The sequence below is a fragment of the Protomyctophum bolini genome (genome assembly GCF_963924005.1).
Source record: "Protomyctophum bolini genome assembly, chromosome: 2".
In the NCBI taxonomy this organism is placed as follows: domain Eukaryota; kingdom Metazoa; phylum Chordata; class Actinopteri; order Myctophiformes; family Myctophidae; genus Protomyctophum; species Protomyctophum bolini.
Genome location: NC_137863.1, coordinates 42222516 through 42242723, shown reverse-complemented (window position 1 = coordinate 42242723; position 20208 = coordinate 42222516). Strand labels below are relative to the sequence as shown.

At 43.3% G+C, this 20208-nt stretch overlaps 3 protein-coding genes across 3 annotated transcripts; 1 reads left to right on the top strand and 2 right to left on the bottom strand.

The window, feature by feature from the left end:
* Nucleotides 1-2447: 2447 nt before the first annotated feature.
* On the bottom strand, nucleotides 2448-6889 carry rbm15b (RNA binding motif protein 15B). The gene is made up of 2 exons (XM_080775285.1): nucleotides 5138-6889; nucleotides 2448-4603 (listed from the first exon to the last, which is right to left on the bottom strand). Exons 1-2 carry the CDS (start codon nucleotides 6669-6671, stop codon nucleotides 3513-3515), a joined length of 2625 nt encoding a protein of 874 aa, XP_080631411.1. The 5' UTR covers nucleotides 6672-6889; the 3' UTR covers nucleotides 2448-3512.
* Nucleotides 6890-8738: 1849 nt separating this feature from the next.
* Nucleotides 8739-13286, bottom strand: manf (mesencephalic astrocyte-derived neurotrophic factor). The gene is made up of 4 exons (XM_080777829.1): nucleotides 13085-13286; nucleotides 10622-10749; nucleotides 9688-9829; nucleotides 8739-9223 (listed from the first exon to the last, which is right to left on the bottom strand). Exons 1-4 carry the CDS (start codon nucleotides 13170-13172, stop codon nucleotides 9039-9041), a joined length of 543 nt encoding a protein of 180 aa, XP_080633955.1. The 5' UTR covers nucleotides 13173-13286; the 3' UTR covers nucleotides 8739-9038.
* Nucleotides 13287-15052: 1766 nt separating this feature from the next.
* On the top strand, nucleotides 15053-19860 carry oser1 (oxidative stress responsive serine-rich 1). The gene is made up of 4 exons (XM_080773344.1): nucleotides 15053-15399; nucleotides 15976-16085; nucleotides 17855-17971; nucleotides 18395-19860. The coding sequence occupies exons 2-4, from the start codon at nucleotides 16009-16011 to the stop codon at nucleotides 19311-19313; spliced, it is 1113 nt and encodes a 370-aa protein (XP_080629470.1). The 5' UTR covers nucleotides 15053-15399; nucleotides 15976-16008; the 3' UTR covers nucleotides 19314-19860.
* Nucleotides 19861-20208: the final 348 nt, after the last annotated feature.

The window sequence follows — 20208 nt, the reverse complement described above, 5'->3', positions numbered from 1 at the left end:
TCCTGGAAGAGTTATCGCCTCACTGAGGCTGATCTACAAGCTCACAACGCATCACGCAATGTGTTGTGAGCTTGTAGATCAGCAATTTACAGTGTGCAACAAAATTGGTCTACCTTAACTTTCTACCTATGGTGCCACAGCGGATGGTGGAATAACAAAACTCATCAGTCAATTTCTCTATTTTACTAAATAAATCTGCCTAATTTTATACAATAGAGTAGACCACCCAAAGAGCCAATTTACCCATCCTTATTTAACAGCAGCCTGCCATGAACATTGTGGGAAAAATAATACAAACAAAATAGAATAATAACAATCAACGTAACGGACAACACAAGTCATTTGCTGGACACTATCCCAAAGCACTAGAGATCTTTACTCTTCTTTCTTTTTTTTAAAAGTGGCTGGCCCCAGCCTGCCAGAATGATGAAACCCCTGTCCCCCGACTGTTTTAGTATCAACACTTAACCAGGATGAACTGATGACAACATGTTCTAAAAATGTATAATAGGAAGGCATGGTAATGCTTATTTAGAGCATTTAATGGAAGGCAGGTTTGAAATATTACAGTAAACATGTTTTGTAAGGGCCAAGAGTGATACAATGATGTGTTTAAGGTGTATGTGTCAATGATTTATTAATTTCAAAATAGCAATAACCTTGAGGGACAAAACCATATTGTCATCACCAGAGGTAGGTACAGTAAAGTTTTGGGTGTTCTTTGAACTATCGGAGTACACATTGAAATAAGTGGAGCGTAAGGGTACACTTGGTTCCATCAATACACACCGAATTAAATTAACAGCCTACTTCAGATCAGATTAAAACCAGGTAAGCCAACATAGACTGAATCAAATCTTCCAGGAACACTGGGCCAGCATTCACACAAAAAAAGAAAAAGAGAAAAAAGAAAACCCTGAACAATAAAGCCAAATAATTGTGACACTCCAGACCTCACCACAATGGTTATCACAGACATATTGCATGTATAGTATACATAGTATTGTATACATTGTATGCATTTGCATGAAATGACTGCCGACCTTGAAAATAAAAATTACCATATTTGAGAACATTTCAAAGTCCTCATTTGTACAGTCCAGTAATTTCACACGTTCAATCAGTGTAATTTGGGCATGGCACTGACAAGTCCAACAAAGCAAAACTTGTTTTTCTAAAACACAAAACAGCTTGCTATGCTAGGACTTGTTGTAACCAAAGAGCAATTTAGAGAACATCATGCTTTCTCTGGAGCATCGTTCTTTTCTTGCATGTATATTATTTTGAAGATATTAGTAACAATTGTACAAATCGATAGCACACAAGAAGGCGAGGCCAGGTGAGGCTGGTTCTGCTTTAACGAATACAGTTGATTGAGTTGAATGATTTATTCTTTGTTGCGTGCTGGTGACACACCCCCAAAACAAATCGATCTAAAAGCTCACAACCGGTTATGGTAGGTGTGTGTGCTTGTAGATGGGCTGTTCAGTTATTTCAGTATCAGTGTGGCACCAGTGCACAATAAAGAATAAATCAAGCCTTAATGTAAATAGGCATCAGTACAGTGAAAGTGTGTGTGATGAGATGACTGGTGCTGTCAAAGGCTAAAAGAACATTCAAGTGGAGGTTGTTTGCATTTTTGGAGTCAATATTCATTTCCACATCAATATTACAATTCCATTGTAGGGGCATGAATGGACGCAGATTAGCAAGTGTATTGTCCATTTCTATTCTATTTGTTTATCATACCTCGGTCAGATGGTTAAAACTCAGTTTAACATGTACAACAACAATGTATTATGCAACAGGAAATAAAGTAATGTTACCTACTAGTTACTAGTACCTACCATTCCTATACATGAGTCCAATGAGTGTATTTGAGAAAAGGACAAAATGTTTTTGACTGAAGACGCTGGCATAAATACATCAAGTGCACCTCAGGTTAATGTAGTTCAAATCAACAATCACAAAAAATACATCTGTAAAATAAATGCTTCCCTCTCACTTGAATACTCCTTTGGATGATGTTAGGACTGAGATGTAGGGGGAAACGGAGGCAAAAGGCAAGACATAGAATGCTTTTTTTTAGGCTCAACCGTTGGCTAAATAACTTGAGAAAGATGGATGGATGAATGAACGGAGGGCTGTATTCAAATCAGATTTAAAAACAAAAACATACAGAAATAGAAGTAACATGTCAAACAATCTAGGGATGCAACTATAATTATCAGCTATTATTTAGTGAATGTTTTATTGAATTACCTTTTCAATTAATTAAATAATTGAGAACCTGTTCTTTTTTGGTGATCATTTCATTTATTTATATCATCGATTAAATCCATTCGTTTGGTTAGCCATTGCAGCCCTAAAGTCAGTTCTTACAAGAACCGTTAAAATGTTGCCTCGAAATATTCAAAATAAGTTCACTGAGAGGAAAGTATTTTCCCCCCCCAGATAAAAAAGTTAATTTTACAGACACCTAAAAGAACGTGGAATGGTAAAATTGATAAAAGTGTACAGTTGAAGGGATGAAGGGGGAAGGAGGGTGGAAATTCAGTTCCTGAGCTCCACCGGCCACTGTAGCTGATGCATTCCAAAAATACCTCCTCAGAAATGCAGTTTAGTGGCCAGTAGACCAAACAAACTACCGGTAGTAACATACTAGTACTAAGGACATCTTACTGGTAAAAAAATTCAAAACGTAAAAAGTTAACAGCATATGACTGGGAGCTGGCACCAATATTCCCCACCCTGCTATACAGTACAATCATATCAAATAGGCTACAAAGCCTGATTTATACATGGTTGCACATTGGTGTCGCACACCAATAATTGCTGATCTACAAGCTCACAACTGGTGCACTGCGATGCATTGTGACGTGCGGTGAGCTTGAAAGATCTTCTATTTTTGGTGTGTGACATGATGCACAGCCAAATTGAAATCAGGCGTAAGCATTCTATTGTTGTATATACACAAACAACTTGGTCTTACTCTTTATAATACAAAAAAGGTTAACAAAAAAAAAAGTACAAAGTACAAAGCCTATATACGAGACCACCTCAGATTTAGTGTTTTACGGTTTAAAGATACAAAAACAATGGTGTACTAGCAGTACAATACATTTATGAACATCCTCTCACCTTAGTGTTTTGATCACCAACTTTCCCAGCATTCAAAGGAAGACATTTCCCCCCTCCAGATCACCATGGAAATGACCACCCAAACCGACACCAGAGAGAGAGAGAGGGAGGAGAGTGTAGTGTGATTGGCCATTTCTGTTTTTAAGATGACTCAGTAAAAATGTAAAAGAATAAAACAAAATGTCTTTGTTCCTCTAGAAACATTTGCTGTCTGTGCAGAGGTTCCCAAGCTCTAGTCTCTTCTCAAGTCAGTTATGCATGAGGTTTCCGTGTCCATATTCGTATATGCATGTGTGTGACTATGTATATAATGCACTCCTACTGCGTACTAACACACATCAGTGCATAGTAATGATCAATAAAAAAATCAGTCAGCCAGTGTCGCTGACGATCACAATGACCATGTGTTCCTCGTCCAGGTTGCCTACAGTCCTTTTGGCCACCTGGAGGTACTGCTGGGAGAACTCTCCGGGAGGGAACGCGTACAGCATCGCCCCGGTCGCCCCCTCTTTCGTGGCGGGCAGACTGATGACCCCGGCCGCCTCTTTGTTCCTCAGGTAGGTCACAAGATGACGCAGCAAACGCACCTGGAGCCCAGGCTCTGGGGGCGGGGCCTGCCGGTCAATGGGACCCTGGAGGGCCAGGAGTATCGCATAGCTGCTGGGGCGGCCCTGCTTGATGCGGCGCGTCACCTCGTCGAGGCGCGTCTGGTCCATGCGGAGCCGCTGGGCGATCTTCAGCTGGTTGGGCTGGCCTTGTGGAGGCTTCAGGCTATCCCTCGCCATCATCGACTTGAAGAAGGCTGGGCCGCCTTCCAGCTGGTACAGGTCTGTGGGGAAGCTGCTGTTTTTCAGTGCAAAGAAGCCATGCCAGGACTTGGAGAGGTGCACCTGGGAAAATTCAGACAGGGTGGTGAGGGGGGAGGAGGAAGAGGAGGTGGTGCGAGGGTCTGTGTGCACAGAGGGAGAGTCAGTGGCTGCTGTTGTGCTTTCACTGTTCCTATGGTGATGGTTGTTCAGGTGATCACCGGAGGATTTCTTGTGGTGGTGGTGATGGTGATGGTGGTGGCGACTGGACGGCAGGGCAGCGGAGTCATCTTCGTTGGCGGCAGACGATCGCAGGCCACCTCCGCCGCTGTCTGGCGAGTGGTCCCTGGGTTCTGTGGTGGAGTCGGGGGCTCTAACCCGCGCTCGATCCGGGCTGGCGTCAGGAGACACGGGACCCACCTTGTCAACTCTCACTTTTGCCCTCCCCCTCTCCTTCTCTCGGTCTCTTTCCCTCTCATCCGTCTGCCTGTCATTAGACACACTCCTGCTCCGCCTCCTGTTCCTCCTCTCGTCCCTCTCCTTCAGCCAGCGCTCCCGGCTCCTACTGCGGCTCCTCGCTGTTCTGCTTCCTCTCCCAAAAGCCTCCACCACACTGCCCGCTGCCCTCCTGTCAAGGCTACGAGTAGGGCTGCCCGCTGCCCTCCTGTCAAGGATACGAGTAGGGCTGCCCACTGCCCTCCTGTCAAGAATACGAGTAGGGCTGCCCACTGCCCTCCTGTCAAGGCTACGAGTAGGGCTGCCCACTGCCCTCCTGTCAAGGCTACGAGTAGGGCTGCCCACTGCCCTCCTGTCAAGAATACGAGTAGGGCTGCCCACTGCCCTCCTGTCAAGAATACGAGTAGGGCTGCCCACTGCCCTCCTGTCAAGGCTACGAGTAGGGCTGCCCACTGCCCTCCTGTCAAGGCTACGAGTAGGGCTGCCCACTGCCCTCCTGTCAAGGATACGTGTAGGGCTGCCCACTGCCCTCCTGTCAAGGCTTCGAGTAGGGCTGCCCACTGCCCTCCTCTCAAGGCTACGAGTAGGGCTGCCCACTGCCCTCCTGTCAAGGCTACGAGTAGGGCTGCCCACTGCCCTCCTCTCAAGGCTACGAGTAGGGCTGCCCAGTGTGCCCACTGCCCTCCTATCAAGAATACGAGTAGGGCTGCCCACTGCCCTCCTCTCAAGGCTACGAGTAGGGCTGCCAGGAAAGTCCCTCTCTAGCAGAGCCCTCTCTCTCTCCCTCGGTGAGAGGAGGCCGTGAGCAAGAGGTGACAGTCGATCCCTGACTCCCCTCAGCTCATGCTCCACGCTCCTGTGGCGGACAAAGCCCTCCCCAAGGAGCTCGTAGGGGTCGGGGAGGGGCACTGGTGGCTGGTAGCCTGCTGGAAATTGAACAGGAGGACGTACAGTAGCAGGGGTCTCCTCCACTTTAGCAAAGTCCACCCTCAGACGCCGCTCAGGTCCTCCCAAGGGAAAGCCCCTCATCTGGCTGCAGGCAGCCTGGGCAGCATCCAAACTTTCATACTGGATGTAAGCAAAAGTGTCCCCCTTGACATAATCGACATTTCGTATACTGCCAAATCGGTCAAACTCCCGTGCGAGGGCAGCGAGCGAGGTTCCTGGGCCAAGGCCACCCACCCAGAGCCGTGTGGTAGGGTTGGCCTTGCCATAGCCAATTTTCACCTGGTTGCCACCGATTATTAAACGGCCCTGCATGCCTACCTTGGCCCTAAGAGCCATGTCAAGATTCTGGTACTTCACAAAAGCGTACGCCCCGCCCTGGCCACGGACCGGGCGTTTTATCACGACATCTTCAATGATGCCATACTTTTCGAAACTCCTCCTAATCTCCACCTCTGAAACATTATGTTCCAAATTTCCAATAAAAAGATTACTAGTTGCTCTATGGTCATCTTCAGGTTTTAGATCCTCTACTACCGGAATGGGAGGGAAGCCATAGGGTCGCCCCCTCTCATCGAGCATTCCATAATAATCCAAGATCCTCTCTCGCTCTCGACTGAGTCCCAAACTTTCCAAAGCATAATGTCTGGCTCTGATGTCTCTGATGTTACTGACCCCAGGCCCAGGGGGTGAGAGGGATCGTTGGCGGTAGGGGTAGGGTGCGTGCAGTGGCAAATAACCCACATCTGGCGGCGTCACACTTCGCTTCCTAACGTACATGGGTTCTACTTTGAGTTGACGGTCGCCCAGCACTAACCTGGAAGACTTCGCGTGTCTCGCTTCCTTGGCGTCCTCCGGATGGCGAAAATTCACATAGGCGATCCGCCCGAGCTCCGGGGTGTGCGACAATTTCACACTAACGTCGCCGAACTTTTTGAACTCGTGAAACAGCATGTCCTCGACGTCCTCGTCTGAAACCTGCGAGCCGAGGTTGTTGATGAGCAGCGTCTTGTATTCCAACGTGCCCGGTCTCGCGCCGGGGGGCTCTGCCGGGGTGGTGCGGAGCGGCGGGCGGCCGAGCAGACTGAGCTCATGCCGGTGTTGGAGCTCCAGGGCGGCAGCGCGCTCCTCTCGCAGCCCTCGGGGCTTCTCTCTCTCTCGGCTACGGCTCCGCCTGTGATACGCGCGGCTCTCTGCCAGCAGCAAGGCGAGCGGCGGCGGCGGCAGCAACTCCTCTCTCCGCGCACTCTCCCGCTCCCGTTCGCGGATCCTCTTGGCCAAAGCCCGGGACGGACTGCTGTCTCTCCCGGCCTGTCGTTTCATCTTCCAGTGATGATGATGATGGAGCCCAAACTTTTCACCGCCTGCACACGGAATCCGGTGCGGTCAGCCTATTCCACGGGCGTTAGCGAAACTAACCTCGCAGACCGGTGTTTCGGTTAAAGGAAGCTAGCGATTGAGACGCCGAACAACTGCATATATTCCGATATAAAAGCGTAAAAGCATTTAAAAACATGCTAGCATCAAAGGATCTGCACCAACGCCGCCATCTTGGACAATAGGAATGTGCGCTTCCTCCCCCCAGCCCCCAATGGGAGGATCTCTCACAAGAGCCTACGTCATGACGCATTACGTTACGTATTCCCAGGCTCTGCCAAATCCCAAACAAACCATTCTGTAACTTTTTAGTTTTACTGTAAAATGGAATACAAATAATTCAGAACTGCCGTTAGAATGTCCATTTAAATATTAATATGGTAGTATTTTTTATGATCCGTTATTCTTTCCCTGATGCAACACCTGTTGGTACAATTTCCGTCTACTTAGATAGATAAAAATAATGGCTTGTATTTCAGCAGGCCAAGTTTCCAGGAAGAGAAAGGTTGCAGATTGATTCTAAGCTTGGTAGGCAGGTTTTTGGAATGTCCACTCAATGTCACCTCTCTGAGACAGAGTGAGTACACAATGACACCATCTTATGAGCATTAGTGAAGACCAATTATATGAAGATAAGGTTGAAGTGAACACAAATTAAACAGCATAACTAGGGGCAAATGAGACAAACCAGTACTCAATACACAATGTTTTTATATTTTAATGAAAAAGTATAGTAGCACAGTTGTAATAAACAATCAGGCGTAACATTAAAGGTTGATGTCAAAGAACAGTATTTCTCATTTTTACAAATCTTTCCTGTATCAAGTCTTTTCAAGGGTCGCACACATCTTTTCTTTTTTTGTACAGACTCTTTGCGTACATCAAAAACAATATCTATCCTTTCTGGAATACATTGCAGTGATGAGGGGTGGAATTCAGTGTAGGTCAGTGCAACCTTCTGTGCTACCATTTCAGCATGCAAATTGAAAAACACATTTTCTATCCCATCACAGTGATCTGGAAATGAAAACGTTTCAATTTTCCTCAACTGTAGAAAAGTTCTTGTTATCACAATTTTCATGGAGAGTAGCAAGGAGTAAAATTCTGATGAAAATATAACTATTTTCTTTTTTAACGAAATCCTCTCATGGGACGGGTGTGTGGATGGCAGAAGTGCGTGTTCAATGAGTCGCATGATGACCTGCTGTAATAGATTATTCAAGGGTGTACCCTTACGGGTGGGAAATAAATGCCATGATTGAAAAAAATAAAATTAAACAGCATGATCCATTTGAAATGTAAATATGTGCTGTGTAAATAAGTGCTCAGTCAATCCATTTCTGTGATTTTAAAGTAACTATTCTTAAAATTTTGAGTTACCATGAGCAGAGTTAAAGGACCACTTCACCACTTTTCAACCAAATAGGTCCTCACTAATAATCATGATACAATGGCACAATTTTATTTCTACTCAGTCTGTGTCTCATAGGACTGCCCACAGCCCTCCTATGAGACACAGACGAGTAGAAAAAAATGATTAGTGAGGACCTATTATATGAAGATAGGTTGAAAAGTGGTGAAGCGGTCCATTAATGACAGTGATGAGTATCTGGTTCGGTTTGCACGGAAATGAGAATAAAACAAACAATATGATGTAAGCACAAGTGGGATCACACTTTGCACAAATATATTCCAGCATTTGAGAGATAGGGAATTTTTTTTTTATGTCACAACAGTATTCTATCATACCCCCAATTGTATTTGGCTTGGTCCCATGGAGAGCATGTATACATGCTTTGTTAGCTTTTTAAGAAGGAAGGTAGATGGTAACATGCTTCCAGAAATGGTATTCTGTAACGGATGAGCACATTGCCGTTTCCATATTTCTACTTGTCTGGTCTTGGTGGCCTTGTTCCCTCCATATTTAGATGAGAATGTTCAAATATGTTCAATACCCCTGGGTCATATATGAGTGGTGTATAAGGAATGAGGATGTTACGTGCCGGCATTCCAAACTATGAATTCCACCCCAGAATGCCCAGATATGCAACTCTCTCTCCAAATGTTTCCCGGACTGCTATGAAATATGAACACTTGCACACTACATTTAAAAACATAGAGCAGGTATAGGCAGCATAAATGCACACCAGCCCCCTACACTTATGAATCTGTGTGATAGCGGATGAGTGCACACCTCAAGAAAAGAACAGACATACAAAAACTTCCTCCCTTCTCTTCTCCCAATCCTGAATCCTCAGTGGATTGTATCTGTTCCAAAAAGTCCCAAAGTTATGAGATAGAGGGTGATTTTTTTTACAGATCTGTCCGTGCTTTGGCGGCAGTGGGGGCGTACTTGGGCATGAGCTCAGTGATTTTGCGGATGAAGTCAGACTTCTCGGCGCAGCCTTTGCACGACTCGCCCCACTCTTCCAGTATCTTCTTCAGGTCCTTCACCTTCAACTTCTTTAGGTCCACGGTGCTCAGGTCCACTTGTTTGTCTACAGACAGCAGTTAGGAGAGAGAAATGTTCAAAATGCATGAGATCAATCATGGTCATCTGGGTGAGGACATAGTGGATACTAGACAACATTTTTAAATGACTGGTGAAATTTGTGGTTCAATTCACATGGTGCTGGGCATCATTTGAAATGATATGCATGCACACACTACACAATCCTAGCTATGAATGACAGTCCAATTTTTTAAGCTAAGAAATGCAGACTAACATCCTGTTTAATAACACTACAGAAAGGGGAAGGAAAAACAAAACATGGCAGTGTCAGAAAGACCAATGGAGCCATGAGAATTTAGAGAAACGGGTATGAAGATAGACCAAAAGATATAGCACAAGAAACCGATTGAGCTGGTAAAAACCAAGCAGACGCAAGAAAGAAAGAAAAATAGCAACAGAAAGAGAAGGAAACAAAGAAAGGGCCTAGCCCACTGCCCTCGGGGGACGTACCGTATTTCAGTTCACAGATCTGGCCGTCTTTCTTCTTCAGTTTCTCACAAATCTTTTCCACAGGGACGTGGTAGCTGAGTGGCTTCGAAACCTCATTAATAATCTTAGTGGCAGCGTCAGTTGTCGCACCAATGTAGTAACACTAGAGAGACCATGCAGGAGAGAAGCAAGAGGAAAAAAATAATTTTGTTGTGTTAAAGTGATAATAATAAATCAGAAGTTTTAGCCCAATCAATAATAAACAGCAATAAATAAATAAAACATGTCTCCTTGATGGGCATTTTAAAAAGGCAAAACATTTGAGTGCTCCGTCACACTGTCCCCTACCAGTTCATTATCACTTTAACTACTCTCCTGATCCAACTTTATTCCTTTATCTCACTCCCCCAACTTTCCAGGCTGCCAAACAAAGGGGACAAGATGATACAAACTGCAACTCTGACATGTTGTGTTAAATTTGGAGGATCTATGTGCCTGGTATATGCATGCATAATACTTAACCAAATTACAAACCAACGTATCTAGTTAGTTAGTATCACCAGTATCCTGTAAAGTAACCTTTCTGGAAAGGAAATAAAATGAAATCTTCATTTCAACAGACTTCCCTCCATTTTACAAAGGATTTAATTTCAGTGGTTTGCACTTGTTGATTATCAAAGGAAGTGCAGTGCATAGTCTTTCTCCAGAACCACCAAGGTTCTCATTCACTAACAAAGCAACGCATATCATTATTCACACCCGAGACTTGCCCAAAGCTGCTGCTGACCACTGGAACTTAACAGTTGGAGATTTTAAATCGTACTTGATGGTAATCAACAATTGCTGGTAGTTTGCTGCGGCAGCAACATTTGTAGGCCTACCGGTACTTCTTTAACGTCAACAGACTATGAAAGTACTTGGATAACGTGAATATTCTGTCGGACTGTTAACTTACAAAGCGGTTGTCCTTGCCCTTAGCATCTTTACAGGACTTCATCAAGGCAGTCTCAATATCTGCACTGGTGAATATCATGTTGTTATCCTGCAACGACTGGTATAACTTCCCCAGGAAGGTCACACACACTGAAAAAAAGAAAATGTATAAAGAATTAGTCAGGCAAATGATAAGACAACATTTTATTAATATCCGGGGGGAAAGTCTCTCGGCTCGCACATTTTTACAAAATTCTTCCGCAACTGGAAAACAAGCAGACTTTTTAATCTTCTCAGAGTCCAAGGACGACTGAAGCCATATCCCATTAGCCTTGAATAAGATAATATGCCTCTGAGCCTTCGTCTTACATTGGTTCTTTTTTGTAGTGCCACTACGTCCACCTTAGTGTGGATATTTTTTAAATGCTTCCACCACCGCCATACAGTCTGTGTGTGCATGGAATGATGGAACATAGATAGCATTTTATGTAGACAGCACTATACAGTGGTTCCCATTCCCATTTCCCAAACGTTTTCATGCCAAGGACCCCCAAATTGACACCAATTAGCCCGCAGACCCCGGGCTAGATATTCCAGGGACCCCCATAACAGAATATTTTTATGGCTCGCCTCTAGCAGTGATACTCAACCAGTTTAATTTCAAGGACCCCCAGTTTGACATGCATTAATCTACGGACCCCCCATTTAATGGCATTTCTATCTCTGGGACCCCCAATTTATATTGTAAAATAAATGTGAATTTAACTCAAAGGGTACAAATGGAACCATTAGGGTCCATTTGGTTCCATTTGTACACTCAGTTACAGACCCATAAGGGTCCATTTGGTTCCTAGCTGGGGACCCCACTTTGGGAACCACTGCTATATAGTATATGCATATTATGCATATTATTATCCACGGTTACGTTCTTACTATCTTAACTCTTAAGTATGATTCATGATAACTATTTTTTATGTATAGGATCATGTATTGCCATGTTTTTGTTCTTGCTTAATGCAAGTCGCTCTGGAAATGCCTAAATTGTAAATTGCAACAGAGGCGCTGAAAAGGTGCCACACACACGGCACACGCGTCGCACACACATCCATCCATTTAGTCTCTGCACTGAAGTCGGCCTACATTTGTTCTACTGTAAATTAGTCTAAGCATATCTAGGTTGCTGCTTAGCAGGAATGGAAATTCAAAAAGATATTTTTAAACACTTTAAAATATATTTCCATGAATGTAAATGACGGCGTCCTGTGTGCTGCTTTCAGGGTGGGAGGGGGGGGGGAGTTACAGACCATGTTGCATTTTGAAGATGTTGGAACTTGGAATAGTCGTCTGGCTTGCGAGACGAGTTTAACCGATTAAGACCTGAGGCAATTCTACAAATTCTAAAATCAGTAGTTCACACTTTAGCAGATGTAAAAGCTTGCAGTGTGGCACGAAGAGACGCACTGTAACACACCAGTAAAACCTCATATGAATTAATCAGGTTTGGGTGGCAGGTGAATGGTTGCATTATCCCTGGACCGCTTACATGACAAGCCTTTCTTTCATTTTCCATTCCTATCTCTCACAACCAAAGGTACCATGACAGCTGCTTCCTTAGGTTGCTGTAACTGCTGTAAACGTTTCACCGTGTTAAGATGGCCCAGTGTTTTTTACTGTAGTACCATAAATATCAACTGTGTAGCTGGCAATACACTATGTACATACATAAGCCTATTATTATTCACAGTGTATAATAGTCTCTAGTCTACATTCATAGATGCACAGCATGTTCAGATTCCTGGTGATAGTTTGTACACCATAGGTCTTTATATAATATATAAAGGCTAAAGCTATACAATATTAAGGAATTATGGTAGCCCAGTGGGGCAATTGCAGAGGTCAAGGCAATCCTTATTAAGAGGAGCGCAACAATTAAACAAACAAAATATATCAATAGCAGATCTACTAGCTCACATTGTGAGCTCGTACATTTGCAATTTTTTCTCTAAACTGTTTTGATTGTGCCCCTGGCCTCATCCATTCCAATGTGAATCATTTTTTCACCTTCCAGTTACCTGACGACAGCATAAACTCAAAATGCATCTTAGTAGAGCATGGTGAAATAGCTTAAAATTAGATTTTATATGAATAAACACGATACGTAAGTATATTATTGTCATATTTTCTCTAAACCCCCCTCATAGCACAATGTACCTCCAGTTATTTGTGTACTTATATCAAAACTTAAAAATAACAGATATAGGGGATTTTGGTGAATGTTTTTCACACGAAAATAAATTCTCAATATGGCGACATTGAATTTCCATATAATCCACTATGCTAACTCCATATCCATCATATTGATATTTATTGATGCAATTGCCACGGCCTACTCGGTAGCAAACCAATTCTGTAATATGAATGCAAGAAGTGAGAAGTGAACAGAAGCAAGCTAAGGGTGAAGCTACCTTTAGCTTAGAAAACCTACCTTCACACTCTCCCTCTTTCAGTGCTTCAGTGCGCCCTGGCACCAAAACAAGCGCAAGAGCAACGGATAACCCGCCTAACGTCAGCATTTTGACAGCAATAAGTTAAATTAGATATGTATTCTTTAACTGCAGTGTAGTATATAAAAAATGACCGGTTCAGTTCGTTCACATGAGAAAGAATGTGGAGACGAAAAAACGCCGGTACAAATCTCTGGATGTACAACACTTCCTGCTAACACGTTGAACTAACGCTGGAATCTCATTGGTCCGCATATAGGGCACTTCCTGTAGTCCACCACGCATTGGACGCTGATTGGGCAGAAAGGGAACATTCCGGGAACAACGTCCAGTTGGCGACCACTGATTGGGTCTCAGGCAGCCCCAATAAATTGATACCAAATACATTGAGGAGTGCATTTCGTCAGTTTGCATGTATTTAGTCTATTTGTGTTTGTTTATGTATTATCACCCTTATCACTCTATGATTAGCATAGCCTTGGACCAAGACGGTCTGCCATGACCTGTCGTATCAAGGCTAGTATTTATTATCATAGACTAACAGCGGAATCAAAATACATCCCTCAAATTTCAGTTTCACTGTCGCCTATTTAAATACGAATCCTAAACCGGAAAAAAATGTTCTTTCACATCACACACAACACAGAGAGAGGGGGGGGGGGGGGGGATAAAAATGCAAAAAAATAATAATGCATGCACAGTAGGACTACGCAATCACATTCTGAGGACAATCTGTATAGGCCCATGTGCCCTGATGGGCGAACATGTAGAAGACTAGATTCACGGAAAGATGTTAAATGAGTAATTAATTAATGTATCACGTCATCACCTCGATCTTATGTTATTGATAATGATAATTATTTGTGTTATATCTACTCATTACTAAAACAAATTGTCAGATAATTAGATAATTATTAGTGTTATATCTACTCATTACTAAAACAAATTTTGTCAGATAATTAGATAATTATTAGTGTTATATCTACTCATTACTAAAACAAATTTTGTCAGAGTCTGAGTTCTCATTTGTCCTCTATGGCGCTTATGTAACTATGATGTAATATACTGTAATATGTGTATTGTTCCGAACCTTGGCTTACAGAATGTGTAAATTTAAATAGCATTAAGTAAATCTGTGCTAATTAGATTCAGAGCCGCGACATTATTCATTTGTGTAATTAGTTTTATAAACATGTTTCGAAACATACAACAAAATACACTCTATATCCCATCGTCTGAAGGGATTGACTCGTTACACTGTGATTGGCTGTGGTTGGTTGTTGTCAGGCACAAGCCGACTTAATTTGCCCAAACATTTCCAAGACAAAATTATGATATGAAAGCCCCGTGTATAAAGCATGTTATAAACAACTTAAAACATTTAGGCTACATAATTTATGATATGATGATAGTTTCTGTACTCGAAGTAGATTGTTAAAAAAATGTTGTATCTCTTCTCGCCAGTCTGCCTGGCAACCAACCAGCCAACCACAGCGTCCACGTTACCTCCAAGCTATGGGGTCTGCAGTCCACATTATTTTTTTTATCCTCCACCATTCAACCTATGCATTCAACCATTCAGGGGATGACGTCAATAGTGGTCATCTACGAGTTGTTGCGGAGTCACTCAGCTCTTCATCCCATAGACTGGACGGACTACTGCACTGTTATTGGCTAGTTGGTTGTTAGGCAACACAAAACACTGTTGTTGTTGTTGTTTTTCATACACCATTGTTTGGGTTTTCGGTTTTCACAATCAAACCAACTTTTACAAATACATCATGTAAACATGCATTTCTTTAAATAGTTCAAATGTCACGGTGTTGTTAATAGAGCGATCCGACTTTTCTTGACAAACAAATACTACCACTGGCAACCAACTAGCCAACCACAGCGCCCATCCCGCCGGGCTATGGGATGTAGTATGTACTACGACTCGACTGCGACGACTGGCAGTGGTTCGAGTGTAAACAAGGCGTCAGAGAAAGAAAAGTCTAGAAAGAAATACGCCCGAGGAGGCAGCACAGCCGCAGATTGGAACACAAGTTGACTTGTGGTTGAATTCCTATTGCGTGAGGCCGTTTATGTGCAGTCTGAAAACGCGCTATAGGTTGTGTTTTGTCGCGGAGACACTCGATGAGAAGAGCACAGACTCAGAGCTAGCTTCAGCTAGCAAGCTCACATCACAACTCGTTAGCCCCTTCGGGCTAACCGAGTAGTCCGTTGAGTTGAACCTGGACCCTGGATGTCCTGCCTGGGGATTTCTCTCTGGACGACGACCAGGATCTCCTGAACCGTGAGTCTTAGAACATTATGCCACAACACACAACGCATCATGTAGTGGTTAGTTCAGTCGTTAAGCTAACAGGCTAGCCTGTGTAGGGTGGGGGTGATCGTGAACGCTGTGTTTACAAGAGCCACAGGCTTGTACTTTCTTGTAGCGTTAATAGTTTCCATAATATAACATTGGATTCCCTCTGTAATGAGTACCATAGTAAACTTTTGTAGTGTCGTGCTGTTATGTTTGATATGCATGTCAATGTATCTGTGGCGCTGATAAAAAAAACATGTTGAGGAACCAAATGGAACAGCTGAGGGCGCCACTTCTCCATTGAACTCCATCCATGTGTGCTCGTTCGCAGTATCTATCTATAGATTAGTCATTAGACATTCATATCCGGTATCCCAAAGCCCATTTTGTGACATATTGAGAATCGCACATATCAATCCATACAGAAAACATTAGGCACAGCATAAAACTAGTTTAGTACTTTAAGAGCGGCCCAGTTCATACTTACAATTGGGTGATTACAATTGTGATAATCTATTTCGTGTGTGTGTGTGTGTGTGTGTGTGTGTGTGTGTGTTTCAGCTGGGTGGCTGGTCAGAGCAGCCTCCCCTCACCATGGAGGCAGGAGGGAAAGACTGTGAAGAGGAGACGCTCCAGACAGCCTTTAAGAAATTGAGGGTGGATGCTGAGAGGTGTGTGTGTGTCTGTGCTGTGTGTAGGGATAGGTCGGTGTTTATCTTTGAGGGTACAGGATTTATTCACTCGCATTTTCGCAAGTTCGGAAGCCGTTACTTCTGATTGATTTTTCTTTTCCTTTCCTTGCGCCTGCTTGCTACACGTAAAAACTCCAGTACATTGGATGATGCAGTGTAGAAATTGTTTTCTAAAAAAAAATCCCATCAACACAATTTAGTGATGCCGTATATTGATAATACAGCAGACAAGTTTATACAAATCGTGATATTTACATCTTTGTCTGTCCACTTTGATATATCACATTGATAAATCACATTCACAGTACTTGTAGCTAGCTGCGAAATGTAGAAGTTCAATCTGCATAGTGTGCAAACTATACAGTACTGGCTGGGACAACCAATATTTACAAATCAAATAGCTGCCATGGTTGGTCAACTTTTAACACAATGTGTAAATTGTCGTAATTGTTACATTTTGAACATTACATTTTTAGAACATTTTCCAGAAATGGCAGATCTACAAGCTTACAACGTGTCGCTTCAGCTATTTAGTTTTATTTTATATATTATGGGTCAGTAATTGATCCTTCTCTAAACCCTACCCCAAAAGCGATTGTCCAATGCCAATCACAATAGTTTGGATGGCAAGCTTTTGTCAAGCTTTTATCACCTCATAGCTGTCAATGTTATTTTGCATGGCTGTGTTCTTGAACACATGCACAGTTTAAAGTACAACTTTTGGGTTTTAGGTTGTTATTTGAGAAAGTAAAAGATGAGTGTTAAAAAGTAGCTTTCTTTCGTTTTAGCTATTTTTGACAGGGGGGCATTGCTGCTAAATTTGATTACGAAGCCTAAAAAGCAAAAGGAAATTAAACGTTTATTCATTATGTTCCATCAGTGTTCAATGCCAAAAACAAGACAATCGTCAACTTAAAAATGTGTAATCGTGACAGTCCTACCACTGTTTATTGCTGGTTTCAACGTTTCGATCACACAAACTTCACAAAATTCATCAGGAATGTTTGGGCACTAATCAGTGGAGCTTATTCTGCCAGTGTTGCAGACATTTTACGTAGCGTACTGTTCTTTGTCCTACACCTGGACATTGGATGTACAGCCAGTCGTGTACTGCCCTTCCTCAACATTCTTACACCACCCAATGGAAAAATACTAGTACTGATTGAACCACACGCAATCATGAACATTTAGATTCATAGCTTACAGTTGCGGTCAACAAGCCCAAAATAATAAACAATCACCCAAACAACCTCTTGATAATCATGCTACCATAACAGCTACATGAAAAACTAGCCTTGGATCAAGACTACCATAGATTTATTTTATCAATATGGCATTTTTGATTCAAGGTTACCTGATAACAAAAACGAACCAATGTAACTCCAAAACTAAATTAAAACAATCGTGCACAAAATCAGATGATGCACTCCTGCTGTGCCAAGCTATATTTATTCACAATGAACGGAGGAAAAACAAAGCTATAGAAAGCTATCTTACTTACTGTACAGTAAGCAGACTTGTAGGTAGCCCAAAAGATTAAGAGAGAAGTGGCATGGCCTTGTGAGTGCAGGTTAGCCGATTCACACCTATGGTTCAAGTATTTTCTGTGTGCACTGCACTAATTATCTAAATGAATTTTCACTATGGTCAACTGTACACCAGTGTTGTACTCCTGTTTGCTTTCTCAATACTGTGGTCACCATTTCTTTCTCTGTCTCTTTCTCTTATCTCAATCTATTTCCCCACAGCTTGCCTGTTGCTGTGAATGTACCAGAGGGCTTGGCATCCCGAGTAGTACCACGGGCCTGCCCTGAACCCAGTGGAGCAAAGCCCAAACTTAGTTGCCCCAAGGACAACTGGCATGGGTAAGTCAGTGTGATTGTTGGGGAAAAAAAACGATTCCATTGCCACTTCACTAAAGGATACACATCAGTCACCAGAACCGTGTCATCTGAAGCAGCTTAGCTATGGTGTAGTCTGTGTAACAATAAAGCAACCAAAGATCCTACTCTTTCAGTGGGTGGACACTGTAGTTAAGTCCACTAGGTGGAGCTAAAAGACCATATTATAAGGACCATGATATGAGTAGGTGCTTGCTGTTAGGTTAGTATTTTGAGGACGATTCAGCAGGATCAAAACGTACTGAAAATGTGATGTGAATCCAATGTGAAAAACACATTAACCGATTTAATTTGCGGCTTGTTCTTTCTCACCCTTCTCTCCTCCCTCCCTCCATCCCTCTCTCTTACCCCCGGCCCATATATCTCTCTGCATGCCCTCTTCCTCAGCTGTGTTAGAAAGACATCATCATCCAGAGGAGCTTCCAGGAGCCAGAGGCGCCGCAGGTCCAAGTCCCCTATCCTTCATCCGCCCAAGTTCACCTACTGCAGCGGTGGTGCAGCCCCCGCACTAACGCCCCCTAGCGGATGCCCAAAGCACCAGCGCCTGACTGTGCCCGAGTCCACAGAACTCGATGGAAACGCCAACTCCGCCTTAGCTACGGCTTGCAAAGAGCTCCCCTCCTCTCCTGTGTTCGGAGCTTCCGCAGGCTACGAATCAAGTATTGTTGTCTCGTCACCGCAAGAGATCCCTGCAATTATCACCACCACTATCACTACAACCACTTCCACACAGGATAGTGGCAGCACTATCCCGACGCCCAACGTCTCCAGCTCAGAGAAAGGTCCCTGTGACGAGTCCACAGAGGCCTCCGACTTCCAGGCACTGTCCAAGCTACACAGCGGCCCTGGCTCTGCAGGGCCGTCCGGCCTCCATCCTCCCTGTTGCACCTGCGCCCGAAGAGAGAACCCTGATTCCGAGCGGAGCCCGGGAGACGCTGAAAACGGGGCAGAGGGGGCTTCTTCGGCCAGTGGATCTGAGTGCCTGTGCCAGTCCGGGCAGCACCGGTGTCCCCTCCATAACCCAGGGTGCTGGCAGGGCGTGGAGGTGTACTCCTTCACGGGGCTTCGCGACGTCATCTCGAGCCTGCCGGGCTCCGTGGACCCCAGAACTCTGACCACTAACAACAGCAACAACACTGCAGCCACGGCAGCCACACCTTCGTCATCGGGCTCACCCCGTTCTTGCTCGGAGCAGGCACGGGCGTACGTCGATGACATCACGATAGAGGACCTTTCAGGTTACATGGAGTATTACCTCTACATCCCCAAGAAGATGTCACACATGGCTGAGATGATGTATACTTGAAGTAAAAGTAGGAAACCGATAAGAACCTATTAATTATGTTATCACATGCAGATAATAACAAAGGAAATTTGTTTTTGTCAGTAGAGAGAAACAAGAGAATGTGAAAGGAGGTTTTGAGGAGGGCGGGTGGGTACAAAAATGGTTGGGGCATGAAATTTAAATATTCTGATTTAACCATTTGTTTTAACCCAGGTTCAGAGTTTTGTTTTTTCTTTATTTTCTCCTGTTTAACACATGCCTCCATCCCATCAATCGTCTAAAATGGAAAGAACTACCTATGTTGAATCTTTTTAATTACTTTGACAGTCTTGTCCCCACTCCACTTTCTTTGCATTTTGTTCTCATTTAAAAAAAAATATATATTATTTCTGGTTTACAAAATGAAGTTGCCAAAGCTCTTGGTGCAGGATTTTGCTAAATTGGAGGCAGTGGTAAAATACGGACTTGTAATGCCAAGCGTGATTCTTTTTGTTTGTGGTTTTGTTTTGTGACCTTGAAAGTCTGGACGTTTCATTTCAGTCAATAAAAGGCATATTTTTATGTTGAACATTTGCTTTTCTTGTGTCTTTTTGAGTCGTATACAGAATCAGATGGTATTGGTATCAATTGTCACACATGTATTATTTAACCCCATGAATCCTAGTGTGACAGTGTCCCTAGTTTGGCCATGTCCTAATAGGTGAACATTTATTTGTGAAATGGATCTATAAGCTCCCAATGCTTGAGCTTGGTAGATTTAAAAAAATAAAATTGATTCTAAAAATAATTTCACCCACACCACTCGTTAATACCTGTAAATCTGTGATGTGACAAAGTTGATTATGATACTGATTCAAACTTTTCAGCCATACTGCCTTGTATAGTCATAAACCTTTTTGCATTTACTAGTTATTAG